Below are 12132 nucleotides of genomic sequence, written 5' to 3'. Positions count from 1 at the left end.
AGGGGGCATGTGAGCAACTGCAAGCCCAGAGAGCGACTTGGGCATCTGAGTCCCAGTTCTGGAAATCCTCTGCCAAGGTGCCTAAGGTCCCATGTGGGTTGTGGTCTGACCCACCTCCTAAGGGATGGTCACCCCTTACGGGGGTTCCCTCTGGGGCAGGGGAAGGAGTCCGGAGACTGGTAAAGACACTCACACAACCTTCAGGGCAGGCAGCTCCTCAAAGACACCAGGCGGCAAGCTGGAGAAGATGTTCCCAGAGATATTTCTGTAGGGAGAGTGGGGACCAGAGCAGAGCCGGAGGCGGGTGGGAGTGAGGGACCAGTAGGGACCTGCAGGGGTTGGTGCTGCCTTCTTCCTCCCAAGCCCTCCCTGGGGGACCCCACTCACAGTCGGAGAAGCCTAGGGAGGCCTTGGAAGGTGTCAGAGGTGAGGCAGCCGATCCTGTTGTTGGAGAGGTCTCTAGAGAGACCACACAGCACCTCAGCGCCTGGCCACAGGGCAGCACACGGGTGGGGTGGGGGCTGGGAAAGGAGAAGTGGGGCTGGAAAGGCCCCCCACTGAGCTGCCCTGTGGGGAAGGGGTGGTGGGGAGCTGGTGGGAGAGCTATGGAGGGACATGCTACTCACAAGCGCCTGAGCTCCCAAAGACCCTGGAAGGCTCCAGGCTGCACTGTGCTGATGACGTTGTTCCTCAAGTCCCTGTGGGGTAAAGCAGAATCTTGCACCTCTGCTCGGGCCACAGAACTCCCAGGCATTGAAAGGAGGTAGAGCTCAAGCAAGGCAAACACCCTTCCCTCTGTATTATCTCTCTGGCTCCTTTGTACATTCTACACAAAAGAAAATGCTTCCAGGCCAGAGAGATAATACAAATATCTATACTTGTACTAAAGTGGGTAGGGTGTCCACAATCGTCTTGAAGGGAGTCTTCCCCTTCCCAGCAGGGTTTTGGGGTCCAGAACCACTTCTGTTTATATTTCACACATGGCCCCACACGCAGTGCTGCTGAGATATATGGTGCTGAGGGGCCTTGCATGTGCTCCAGTCTTTGAGCCCATCTTCCTGTCCCTCCATGAATGTTGGCTAGGGTCTTCAGGGCCAGCACTTAACTCTTTTTTTTTTTTTTTGGTTTTTGGTTTTTGGGTCACATCTGGCAGTGCTCAGGGTTACTGGCTCCACGCTCAGAAATCGCTCCTGGCAGGCTCGGGTGACCATATTGGATTCCGGGATTTGAACCGATAACCTTCTGCAACAAAGGCAAATGCCCTACCTCCATGCTATCTCTCTGGCCCCAGCACTTAAATCTTCATCTGAAGAAGCCAAAGTACAGGGTCTAGAGTACAGTGAGTAGGACATTTGCTTTGCACATGACCAGTCCAGGTTAGATCCTCGGCATCCCATATGGTCCCCTGAGCCCGCTGGGAGCAATTTCTGAGCATTGAGCCAGGAGTAACCCCTGAGCACCACTGGGTGTCTTGAGCTCCAGCGAGGCAGGGGCAGGGCAGGTGGAAGATGGCAATATCCCGCAAAGCACCATGGGTCAAGGACCACCAAATACAGGTAAGTCTTTGTTTTGTTTTGTTTGCCACAATGGTCAGTGCTTAAGCCTTACTCCTGTCAGGCTCAGGGCACCATATGTAGTGCCACAAGTCTCCTCCAGCATTGCTGGGTATAGCTAGAAGTCCCTAGCCCTGGGTGTCACCAGCACTGTAGGACCCAAGCAGCATTTCATCCTCAGGCCTATGCAGAGCATCAATGGCTTGGATAGCCAGGAATTAGCCACGGGCCTTCAGAGCATTAATTAGGAGCACCGCCCCCCACCCAACGAAAAATAAAATAAAATAAAAGAGCTTTAGGGCTGGGGGTGTGGTTCAGTGGTAGAGTACATGTCTCAAATAAGTGAGAGGCTCTGGGTTCCACCACCCCATCCCAAACTTCCCAACTACATTCTGGGACTGTTGCAACAGATCCTATAACTGGCAAACAACCTGGCTTAGCTACATCGAACCCGGACAACTGATGCAGATGAGGCCATTATCTTTTGTCCTCGGTCACACTGGGGGTGGGGGTGGGAGGGCAGGGAACACCTGGATGAGTTACTCTGAGCTATACCGTAGTAGGACTGAGGATCTAGAAGAACTTTCCTGCACTCATGGAGCACCTGCAGCCCCCTACATGCTCCCATTGTGGGTGGACCCACTCTCCAAGGCCTGGTTCAGCACCAAGGAGATAAGGCTTTTAGACTAGGCCTGCTATGTGTCAGGGGCAGCTCTCGAATATGGTTAGGAAAGGTTTAACAGAGTCTGTGTGTGTGTGTGTGTGTGTGTGTGTGTGTGTGTGTGTGTGTGTGTGTGTGTGTGTGTGTAGGAAATGGGTGTACTAGATAGAAAGATGTTGTCCCCTCAGGTGGCCAGTTTTCACACATAGTCACATAGTCACAGCTGGACATAAACACACACACACACACACACACACACACACACGTGCACACACACCTGCTCGGCCAGCCCTGTCCATGGCTAGGGGTCCTCTGACCTCATTACCCTTTCGTGCCAAGACCCCCAGTCACCGGAAAGGACGAACTCCCTTCCTCTTGGGGGAGCATGAACCCTGCCTGGTGGAGCGAGGTATCCTTCCTGCCCACCCCCCCTTTGCTGATGCCCAGACCCTGCAATGGCCCCCCATGTGGCTCCCTTGGCCCCAGTGGGGTCTGCCCCTTCTCAGCCTCCCCCACCCTCAGGCGGGGAACTGGGTCGGGCCCAGGGAAACACATTCCTCATTGTGTCATTTCCCTTCATGGGCTGCCAAGGGGCTGAGGCCACAGGCCCCTTCCTCCCCCCGCACCCCGCTCCCCGTTCACTTGTGTTTATTCTTGTTTCCTCCCTGGCCCCACTGGAGAACCCGCACCCGCCTGCCCCACTGATGCTCCACAGATGGGAGCAAGGCAGCTCCAGCCCCTTCCTGCCTTGCACTTCCTGCAACCGCAGCCATGTGGGGCCTTCTGAGCAAGGAGCTGCCACCATTCCCCCTCCCCGTGAAGTGTGGTATTAAAATGGACCAGGAGAGATAGCATGGAGGTAGGGTGTTTGTCTTGCATGCAGAAGGATGGTAGTTCAGGTGCCAGCATTCCATATGGTCCCCGAGCCTGCCAGGGGCCAGTTCTGAGAGCAGAGCCAGGAGTAACCCCTGAGTACTGCTGGGTGTGACCCCAAAACCAAATAAATAAATAAATAAATAAATAAATAAATAAATAAATAAAATGGACTAAGTGGCCTCTAGGCCCTCTCTGGAGGACAGAGGTCAAAGGCTGCTCTCTGGGCTGGTATCTGCCCTGGAGCCTGAGGTAAGCTAGACCCCTCTTCAGGGCATGAGGAAATGCTACCCCTCAGTTTGGGTACTTTTCGGAAGCTGAGACCCCTCAGAAGGTTGGTGGTTATGTTGTTTTTTTCCCTCAGCAATTCTTTTGTCTCATTTTATCTTTCTGTTTTGGGGGGCCATACTAGTAATGTTCAGGGCTTACTCCTGGTACTGCACTCAAGGATCTCTCCTCAGGGATAGGAGATCCTTAGGGGTGCCAGGGAAATTGAACCCAGATTGGCTGCAAGGAAGGCAAGAGTCCTATTACCTGTACTATCTCTCCAGCCCTGCACATTCTTTCATTTTTTTAAATTTTGGGCCACACCCAGCACAACTCAGGAATTTGCACTCAGGGATCAATCCTGGGAAGCTCAGGAGACCATATTCAGTGCTAGGAATTGAATCCAGGTCAGCCACATACAAGGCAAGTGCCTTCCTTGCTGTCACACTGCGCCAGCCCAGCCCTGCACATTCTTCTGAAAAGTCCATGAAGCTGTGGAGCACGTTCCATCAGGCGATTCTGGAGTGAATCGCCTGGTCCCTCATTACTTAGCTGAGGCCACAGGACACCTGATGTTCCAATGATGTTCAATTGCCTCCTGCCAGTTATGCCCACAGAGCCCTTCTGAGGACCCGGTGATACTACCTGGAGATAGTATTGGGGGAACTTTCCCTCCCCAAGCCAGGCCACCCTAACCCCAACACAGTTTCTCTTGACTCTGAGTGGACCTCAATCCCTGCCTCTCTGACAATATGGAGAAAGGGGTTCCTAGGGGAGAGATTCCCAAGGAATATGTCAGACGCTGTGCCCTTTGGAGAAAATGAGTTGCATATACAAGATGTGTTTCTGAGCATTAACAATAAAATGGAGAAGACCAGGAAGTGGGACTTCATAAAAACTGGGGCTTTGGGAGGCTGGAGAGATAGTACTGTGGGTGCTTACCTTGCTTGCAGCCAACCTGGGTTCAATTACCCCGGCAACCCATATGGTTCCCCAGTCCCTTTCAGGAGAGTGACTCCTGAGTGCAGTGCTAGGAGTAAGCCCTGAGCACTGCCAGGTGTAGCCCCCAAACAAACAAACAAACAAACAAACAAGTAATTTGGGACTTCTGTTCTTTAAAAGATACCAGCAGGATCTGGAGATATATAGATAGTATAATGGGCAAGGTGTCAGCCTTGCATGACTGAATTTCTATATGGTTCACTGAGCACTACAAGAATGCTCCTTAAGTACAGAACCAGAAGCAAGTCCTGAGGGAGAGAGGGAGGGAAGGAAGGAAGGAAGGAAGGAAGGAAGGAAGGAAGGAAGGAAGGAAGGAAGGAAGGAAGGAAAGTAGGAAGGAAGGAAGGAAGGAAGGAAGGAAGGGAGGGAGGGAAGGAGAGAGAGGGAGGGAAGGAGGAAGAAAGGAAGGGAGGAAGGGAGGAAGGAAGAAAGGAAAGAAGGAAGGAAGACCAGTAGGGCTGGAGAGATAATAGAGGTACTATAGGGGTTAAGCTTCTTGCCTTGCCCATTGCTGACCCCATTTTGAACCCAGCATCACATATGGTACCCTGAGCATCATCAAGAGTGATCCAGAGCATAGATACAGGAGTAAGCCCTAAATAAAACAAAATAACACACACACACACACACAACATAATAAAAGACACCATCAGGGAAGTAAAAGGCAACTCACTAAATGAGAAAATACTTGCAAATCATATATCTGATAAGGAAATTTCATCTTGAATATAATAAAGAATACAATTCAATAATAGTAAAACAAAAAAGTCTTCAAATTCAAAGATCAGTTATATATTAAAAACATGTTCAATATGACTAGTATTTCAGAATATTAAAATCTAATCATTTGTTGGCCCCCACTCAGATGACTGTAATGAAGTTGACAATTGCTAGTGTTGACAAGGAATCAGAGTGAGGAGAAGGATTATACATTGTTGGGTGGGGTATAAAATAGGGCTGCCACTTTGGAAAACTGGCAGTTAAAGCTGTTTAATAATCCACAGTTCCACTCTGAGGAGTTTATCCAAGAAACATCACTGACAGAACAGACACAGACAAAGCAGACAGAACCCATGCACGCACTGTTTGTAGCAGCATTATCCCTAATAAACCAAGAAGTGGAAAAGCCTCAAATGTCCAACAACTGGTGGGTGAAGAAACAAAATGGGACATAGTCACACAATGGACTGGAATTGGCCCATAAAAGGAAAGGAAGAACTGACACATGTTTTAAAGGGAAAGGCCTTGAAAACATGCCAAGTGAAAGGAACCAGTTAAAAAGATTACTATCATAGGATTCCCAGCTACAAACTGTCTAGGGTGGGCTGACTCTCCTGAGACAGAAAGCCTAAGAAAGAGATCAGTGGTTGCTTAGGATTGGATAATGAGGGTGGAGGGTTAGGGGTAGTGGCTGCTAATGATTCAAGGTTTCTTTGGGGGATGATGAAAATATTCTAAAATTAGATTATGATGATGATTGCACAACTGTAAATATACTAACAACCATTGGAGGGGACACTAAGCAGCTATGTCAATTCTATCTCAGAGTGGTAGGAGTATATGAGCTTGCAAGAAGGCATATATGTATATATGTATGCATATGTGCTCACATTTAGACAGGATAGGGTGGCTCAAAGTTGGCTGCTCCTGGCCCACACAGACCTCCCTGTTCATGGATTTGAAGCCAAATTATAGGTTTGGAGGCCACAGAACAGCTTCCCTCAGCTCTCTGGAAGTTCAGCCTTCATTAGGAAGCGGGAGCCTGCTATATAATGGGCCAGACGACCCCCACAAATACTGAGGGTCTCTGGGGGTAGAGTGGGAGAGATAGAGGAGGAAATCAGGATGTCCCCAACACCTCTCCCACATTATGCCTGGCCCCTGTTGTCTTGGGTATCATCCAACAAGTATCCTCTGGGCACATGCAGAGTGCTAGGTATGGAGGCTACAACAGCAAGAGGCTGTCCCTGATGCCCTGGGCCTCCTTTCAGGGCTGAGGCAGCCTTTGGCCACATTCCTCCCATGAGTGTCAGCGTGGAGGGGAGGAGGGGTTCGGGGGGCCTCAGCCTTGGTCCCGCCCACAGATTAATGGAAACCACCTGGTGAGTTCACAGCCCCGCCAGCCACTCGCCATCATTCCCATGAGCATCTGCTTCTAATGAAAGCCCCAGCAGCACCACTGCATACCAGCCCCTGGGGCTCATTAATCTCATTAGGCAATGACAAATCATCCTGGGGCTGACCAGGCTCCCCTCTCCGGCATAAGCCTCTGGGGTGGGGTACCCTACCTCAACTTGCAGGCCCCTTCTCCCTCCCACATCTGGGTGTTGTCTGCCCTGTGACCAGTGGGGTCTTGGGTTGGGTTGGGGGTTTCCCCGAGGCACACTTGGGGTCCCGGCAATTCTGGGTGGGGGCTCTTTCCCTGTTGACTGCAGAGCCACAGGGGACTGAGCAGCATGTGGGGGGACCAAAGGAATGAGTCAACAGCCAGAACTTTGGGGGACATTTCAACTCCTGCTGAGAGAACAGGGAGGGGTGGGGTGGGGTGATGCTCACAGCTGGGGAAGGGCTTTTGCTTTTTGCACCCCTCTTCTAGACCAGCTCCTTTCCCCATGACAGCCCTTCCTTGGCCCCCTCTCTAAGTGAGGAACCCCAGGCTTGGAGGCAGTCAGAGAAATGGGGAGCGAGCCAACAAGCAATTCTGCACTATGGGGGTAGTGAGACACGGGCAGGGTGGGGATGGGGGTCAGTGTGGTCCCTGCCTGTCAAGAACAGCTGTTTACTCCCTGGACCAGCCATCAGCTGCCTGTTTGGAACTTTTTTCCCAGCTATTTTTGGTTTTGCTTTTGTTTTGTGGCCACACCTGGTGGTGCTCAGGGGTGACTCCTGGCTCTGCGCTCATGAATCACTCCTGGCTGATTCAAGGGACCGACCATATGGGATGCAGGAGTTCGAACCTGCTAGGCCACATGCAAGGTCCTACCCACTGTGCTATCTCTCCTGTTCCCTTATTTCTAGCTTTCTTGTCCAACTGGCCTGGCTGATAGAGCTCTAGAAGGTGGCATTTACCTCCCAACACCATTATTCTTTTTTTTTTTTTTTTTTTTTTTGGTTTTTGGGCCACACCCAGCAATGCTCAGGGGTTACTCACGGCTGTCTGCTTAGAAATAGCTCCTGGCAGGCACGAGGGACCATATGGGACACCGGGATTTGAACCAACCACCTTTGATCCTGGATTGGCTGCTTGCATAGTTGCTGTGCTATCTCTCCGGGCCCAAGACCATTATTCTTATCTTTGGTCACAACATCTCTCTCTCTCTCTTTCTCTCTCTCTTCCTCCTCTTTCTGTGTATGTATGTGTGAGAGAGAGAAGAAAAATATCTGCTGAGAGAGAGAGAGAGAGAGAGAGAGAGAGGGAGAGAGAGAGAGAGAGAGAGAGAGAGAGAGAGAGAGAGAGAGAGAGAGAGAGAGAGAGAGAGAGAGAGAGGAAAAATGTCTGCCATAGAGGCAGGCAGTGGGAAAGGAGGGATGGGAAATGAGGATATTGGTGGCCGGAAATGTGCACTAATGAAAGGTGTTGGACACAAGACTCATTACTGAAACTCAGTCATGAACAGCTTTGTAACTGTGTATCTCATGGTGATTCAATTAAAGAAGTTGTTTTTAAAATAAAATAAAAACAATATAAAAATATTTTTAAAAAGCACATACAACTCTGTCTGGGGGCTGCTCTCAGCAGTGCTTGGAGCTGACTCCAGGCTAAGAGATCACTTCTGGCTGGCTTGGGGGACCATATGTGGTGCAGGGGCTAGAACCTGGGTTTGCCACATGTGAAGTAAGCATCCACCCTTTGTACCCTCTGTTCCAGCCAGTCTCAGCCATCACCTGCTCTGCTTCTCCTTCTCCACCCCATAACCTGGCACGGAAAAAATTGGGACCATGCAGATTCTGTACCACTCTCCCCCCAAAACCCCACCACTGCACATAGTCACATATGACCCCTTCTCAGAGGTCAACAGAACTTATTGGCACAGCTCAGACCTGAGTTTCAGTGTCCACAGCGCCCCAGCCCGCCCACAGACATGCTGCCTGGGCCTTCGGGCTGTTAAGCTGCCCAGGGCTCTGTGGCCCCAGTCTGGACATCTGGGTCTGACAGACAGAGAAATCAGTGTTAACTAGCTCCAACTGCATGCCAGGCCACAGTGCCTCATCTGTGATGAATAGGCCCACAGTGTAAGGGTCATCTGGTCCACTGGTTCCCATCCCCGGATGAGCATGAGAACTGCCTGCATACCTTGTACAACAATTCCCAGGCCCCTTTCAATCTGATGAATTAGACTCTAGGAGTGGGGCCTAGGACCCCTCCAGACCCTTGGGGTTCTGGTTATGAGAGACAGTTTTCTTTTTGACATTTATTTATTTATTTAGGTTTTTGGGCCACATCTAGTGATGCTCAGGGATTACTCCTGTCTCTGTGCTCAGAAATCGCTCCTGGCAGACTCGGGGGACCATGTGGAATGCCGGGAATCAAACCCAGGTCTATCCTGGGTTGGTTATATGCAAGGTAAACGTCCTACCGCTGTGCTATTGCTTTAACCTTCTGAGATGCACTTTGTTTTTGGAGGGGGCATACCTGGTGACGCTCTGGGGTTGCTCCTGGCTATGCGTTCAGAAATTGCTCCTGGCTTGGGGGACCATATGGGACACCAGGGTATTGAACCACGGTCTGTCCTAGGCTAGTGCTTGCAAGGCAGACACAGCTTGTGCCACTGCTCCGGTCCCTGAGAAACACTTTTTAATTTTATATTTATTTATGGTTCAGAGGCCATACCCAATGATAATTAGGGCTTCTTTCTGACTCTGTGCTCAGGGATCACTCCTGCTGATGGCTTGGGGACCATAAGGGATGCTTGAAATTAAATGTGGGTCAGAGGGAGCAAGGGAAACATCCCACTTGCTATATTATCTCTCTGATTCCAAGGGGATCACATCCAGGAGGCACATCCAGAAGTGCTTGGGGACTATCCCAGATCTGTACTCTGCTCAGGGACCATGTGGTGGCAGGATCAGACCACATGCTAAGTCTGAGCTAAGCCTGATGAATAAACTCAGGTCTGTGAGGGTCATTTCTGCACCCCTTGGCAAGGCTAGGGCACCCAGTGACTTCGGTCTTCAGACTGAGTCTCAGTGAGGCCACGAAGATATCCTCTAGACAAGGTAAACATCTGCAGTCAGCTGGTTTTAAATAAAGACGTTCCATAACATGGGCCTGCCTGAATCTATTACTTGAAGACCTTAAGAACAGAAATAAAAGAAGCCGGAGAGATAGCATGAAGGTAGAGCATTTGCCTTGCATGCAGAAGGACAGTGGTTTAAATCCCAGCATCCCATATGGTCCCCTGAGCCTGCCAGGAGCGATTTCTGAGTGTAGAGCCAGGAATAACCCCTGAGCGCTGCCGGGTGTGACCACCCCCCCAAAAAACAACAGAAATAATGGCCAGACAGATAGCACAGTGGTAGGGCTTTTGCCTTGCAAGCACAGATGTGGTTCGAATCCCAGCATCCCATATGGTCCCCTAAGGCTGCCAGGAGTAATTTCTGAGTGCAGAGCCAGGATTAACTCCTGAGTGCCTTGGGTGTGACCCAAAAACCAAAAACCAAAAAAAAAAAAAAAAAAAAGACAGAAATAGGTTTCCTGAAGAATGAAATCCTAACTCAGGATTACTGGGGCAGGGAGCTCCATAGGCTGTTATATACTTTGCATCTGGGAGAGCCAAATTTTATCTCTAGTCCTTTGAGTACAGTCAGGGTAGGTACATCCCTACCTCCACCCCCACAATGGAGACTGTAGCAGCAATAACATCAACTTCTGTCTAACTTCCCAGTTTTCTGGCCTGTCTATAGATTTTAGGTTTGCCAGTACTCACAATAATATGACTCATTTCCTTAAAATAGTTATTTATAAAGAAATGAAATAATTTTTTGCATATTAATATAAACACACCCACGGGGCCGGAGGGGGATAGCACAGTGGTGGGGCCTTTGCCTTGCACATAGCCATTCGGGTACAGACAGTGGTTCAAGTCCATGCATCCCTATGGTTCCCCATGCCAGGAGCAAATTCTGAGCCCAGAGCCGGGAGTGATTTCTGATTTCTGAGTGCCATCAGGTATGACCCAACAATACACACACACACACACACACACACACACACACACACACACACACACACACACACGCCCTCTATTGGTTCTGTTTGTGACAAGCTATGCTGGAGATTTTGGGCACCTCCAGCCTCTGCGTGGACTTATCTTCCCCAGGAAGTGTGGCAGCCGCAGGACAGAGCACACGGCTCTGCCCAGAGAGCCCCTTCTCCGGGAAAGCTCAGTCAGCTGTATATTGTATATATATATATTGGGCTCTGATCTTTTCTTCATATGTGGCAATGGACTCTTACATATACAACTAAGGATTTCAAAATTGGACTTATTTTATTTTTGGTTTTGGGGTCACACCTGGTAGCACTCAGGAGTTACTCCTGATTCTGCACTCAGAAATTGCTCCTGGCAGGCTTGGGGACCATACTGATGGTGGGAATTGAACCAGGTCTGTCCTGGGTCGGCCATGTGCAAGGTAAACACGTTACCATTGTGCTATTACTCTGGCTCCTGGATTTATTTTAAATTTTGAGGGTGTTTTTTGTTTTGTTTGGGATTTGTGTGTGTGTGTGTGTGTGTGTGTGTGTGTGTGTGTGTGTGTATGTGTGCTTTGTGGGGGATTTCCCAGTGGTGCTCAGGCTCTGCACCTAGGGATCACTCCTGCAGGGTTCACTGTGATGCTATCACACCTACTGCATTTAAGGTAAGTACCTGCTGTACTATTACTCCAGGCCCCAGGTGTTGTTTTTTGAAAGGAACTATCTCAGAGCTGCTCAGGGCATACTCCTGGGTCTGTGCTCAGGGATCACGCCTGGTGGTATTTGTGGTTCCAAGGATTGAACTGGGGCCAGCCGCATACAAGGCAAGAGCCTCAACCCCTGCTGCCTATTTAGTCTGGCTCTCAGAATTTGAAATCTATAATGTACATGCCAAATTACTGTGTTGTTCCCCTCTCCTATTTTTGTTGTAGGACCTAGGCCCCAAACCTATCTACCTCTGGGTGGCTCTAACCTAATTTCTTTGGTGGGGGGGGTTTGGGGTCATACCCAGCAGTGCTCAGGGGTTATTCCTGGCTCTGCACTCAGAAATCACTCCTGGCAGGCTGGGGAGAACCATATGGGATACCGGGAATCGAACCAGGGTCCATCCTGTGTTGGTCACATGCAAGGCAAATGCCATACTGCTATGCTATCACTTTGGCCCACTGACCTCATTTCTAACCACAATGCTCTTCTGCCCTTTCATGCCTCAGATTTTCCGGCATAGTCTCTCCCTGACCCTGAATCCTTGCCCTCCAGAGTCCTCCACTCTCACACTTAGGCACCTTCCAAGCTAGGTCCTCCCTGACCTCATAGGTTACTAGCAATCCCCATTTTATCTATCTTTGAAATATCTCTCTTATCTTATTTTTGTATTTTGTTTTGGGACCACATCCAGTGATGCTCGGAAGACCATATGGGTTGCCAAGGATAGACCTGGGTTGGCTGCGTGCAAAGCAAACAAATCTCCTATCCATTGTACTATTGCTCTGGCTTCATCTCTTGACTATGTTAGACTTGTTTGCCATTTTCTGGGTCTCTAGCAGAAAGTAAGTTTCCTAAGGGCAGGCATTTGGTTC

General features: G+C 49.9%; 2 protein-coding genes across 2 annotated transcripts in view; both read right to left on the bottom strand.

Annotated features, from left to right (window-relative positions):
• PLPBP (pyridoxal phosphate binding protein) overlaps positions 1–12132 on the bottom strand; it is a 261670-nt gene that overhangs the window by 191303 nt on the left and 58235 nt on the right. The gene's annotated exons all lie outside the window — the stretch shown is intronic.
• ADGRA2 (adhesion G protein-coupled receptor A2) overlaps positions 1–12132 on the bottom strand; it is a 39598-nt gene that overhangs the window by 9684 nt on the left and 17782 nt on the right. The window contains 3 exon segments of the mRNA XM_049771799.1: positions 194–265; positions 388–459; positions 627–698. Coding sequence (XP_049627756.1) covers positions 194–265; positions 388–459; positions 627–698 — 216 coding nt within the window.

Source organism: Suncus etruscus, chromosome 4, assembly GCF_024139225.1.
Source record: "Suncus etruscus isolate mSunEtr1 chromosome 4, mSunEtr1.pri.cur, whole genome shotgun sequence".
In the NCBI taxonomy this organism is placed as follows: Eukaryota; Metazoa; Chordata; class Mammalia; order Eulipotyphla; family Soricidae; genus Suncus; species Suncus etruscus.
Note: the sequence above shows the minus strand (reverse complement) of the source record. Positions and strands in the feature narration are given on the sequence as shown.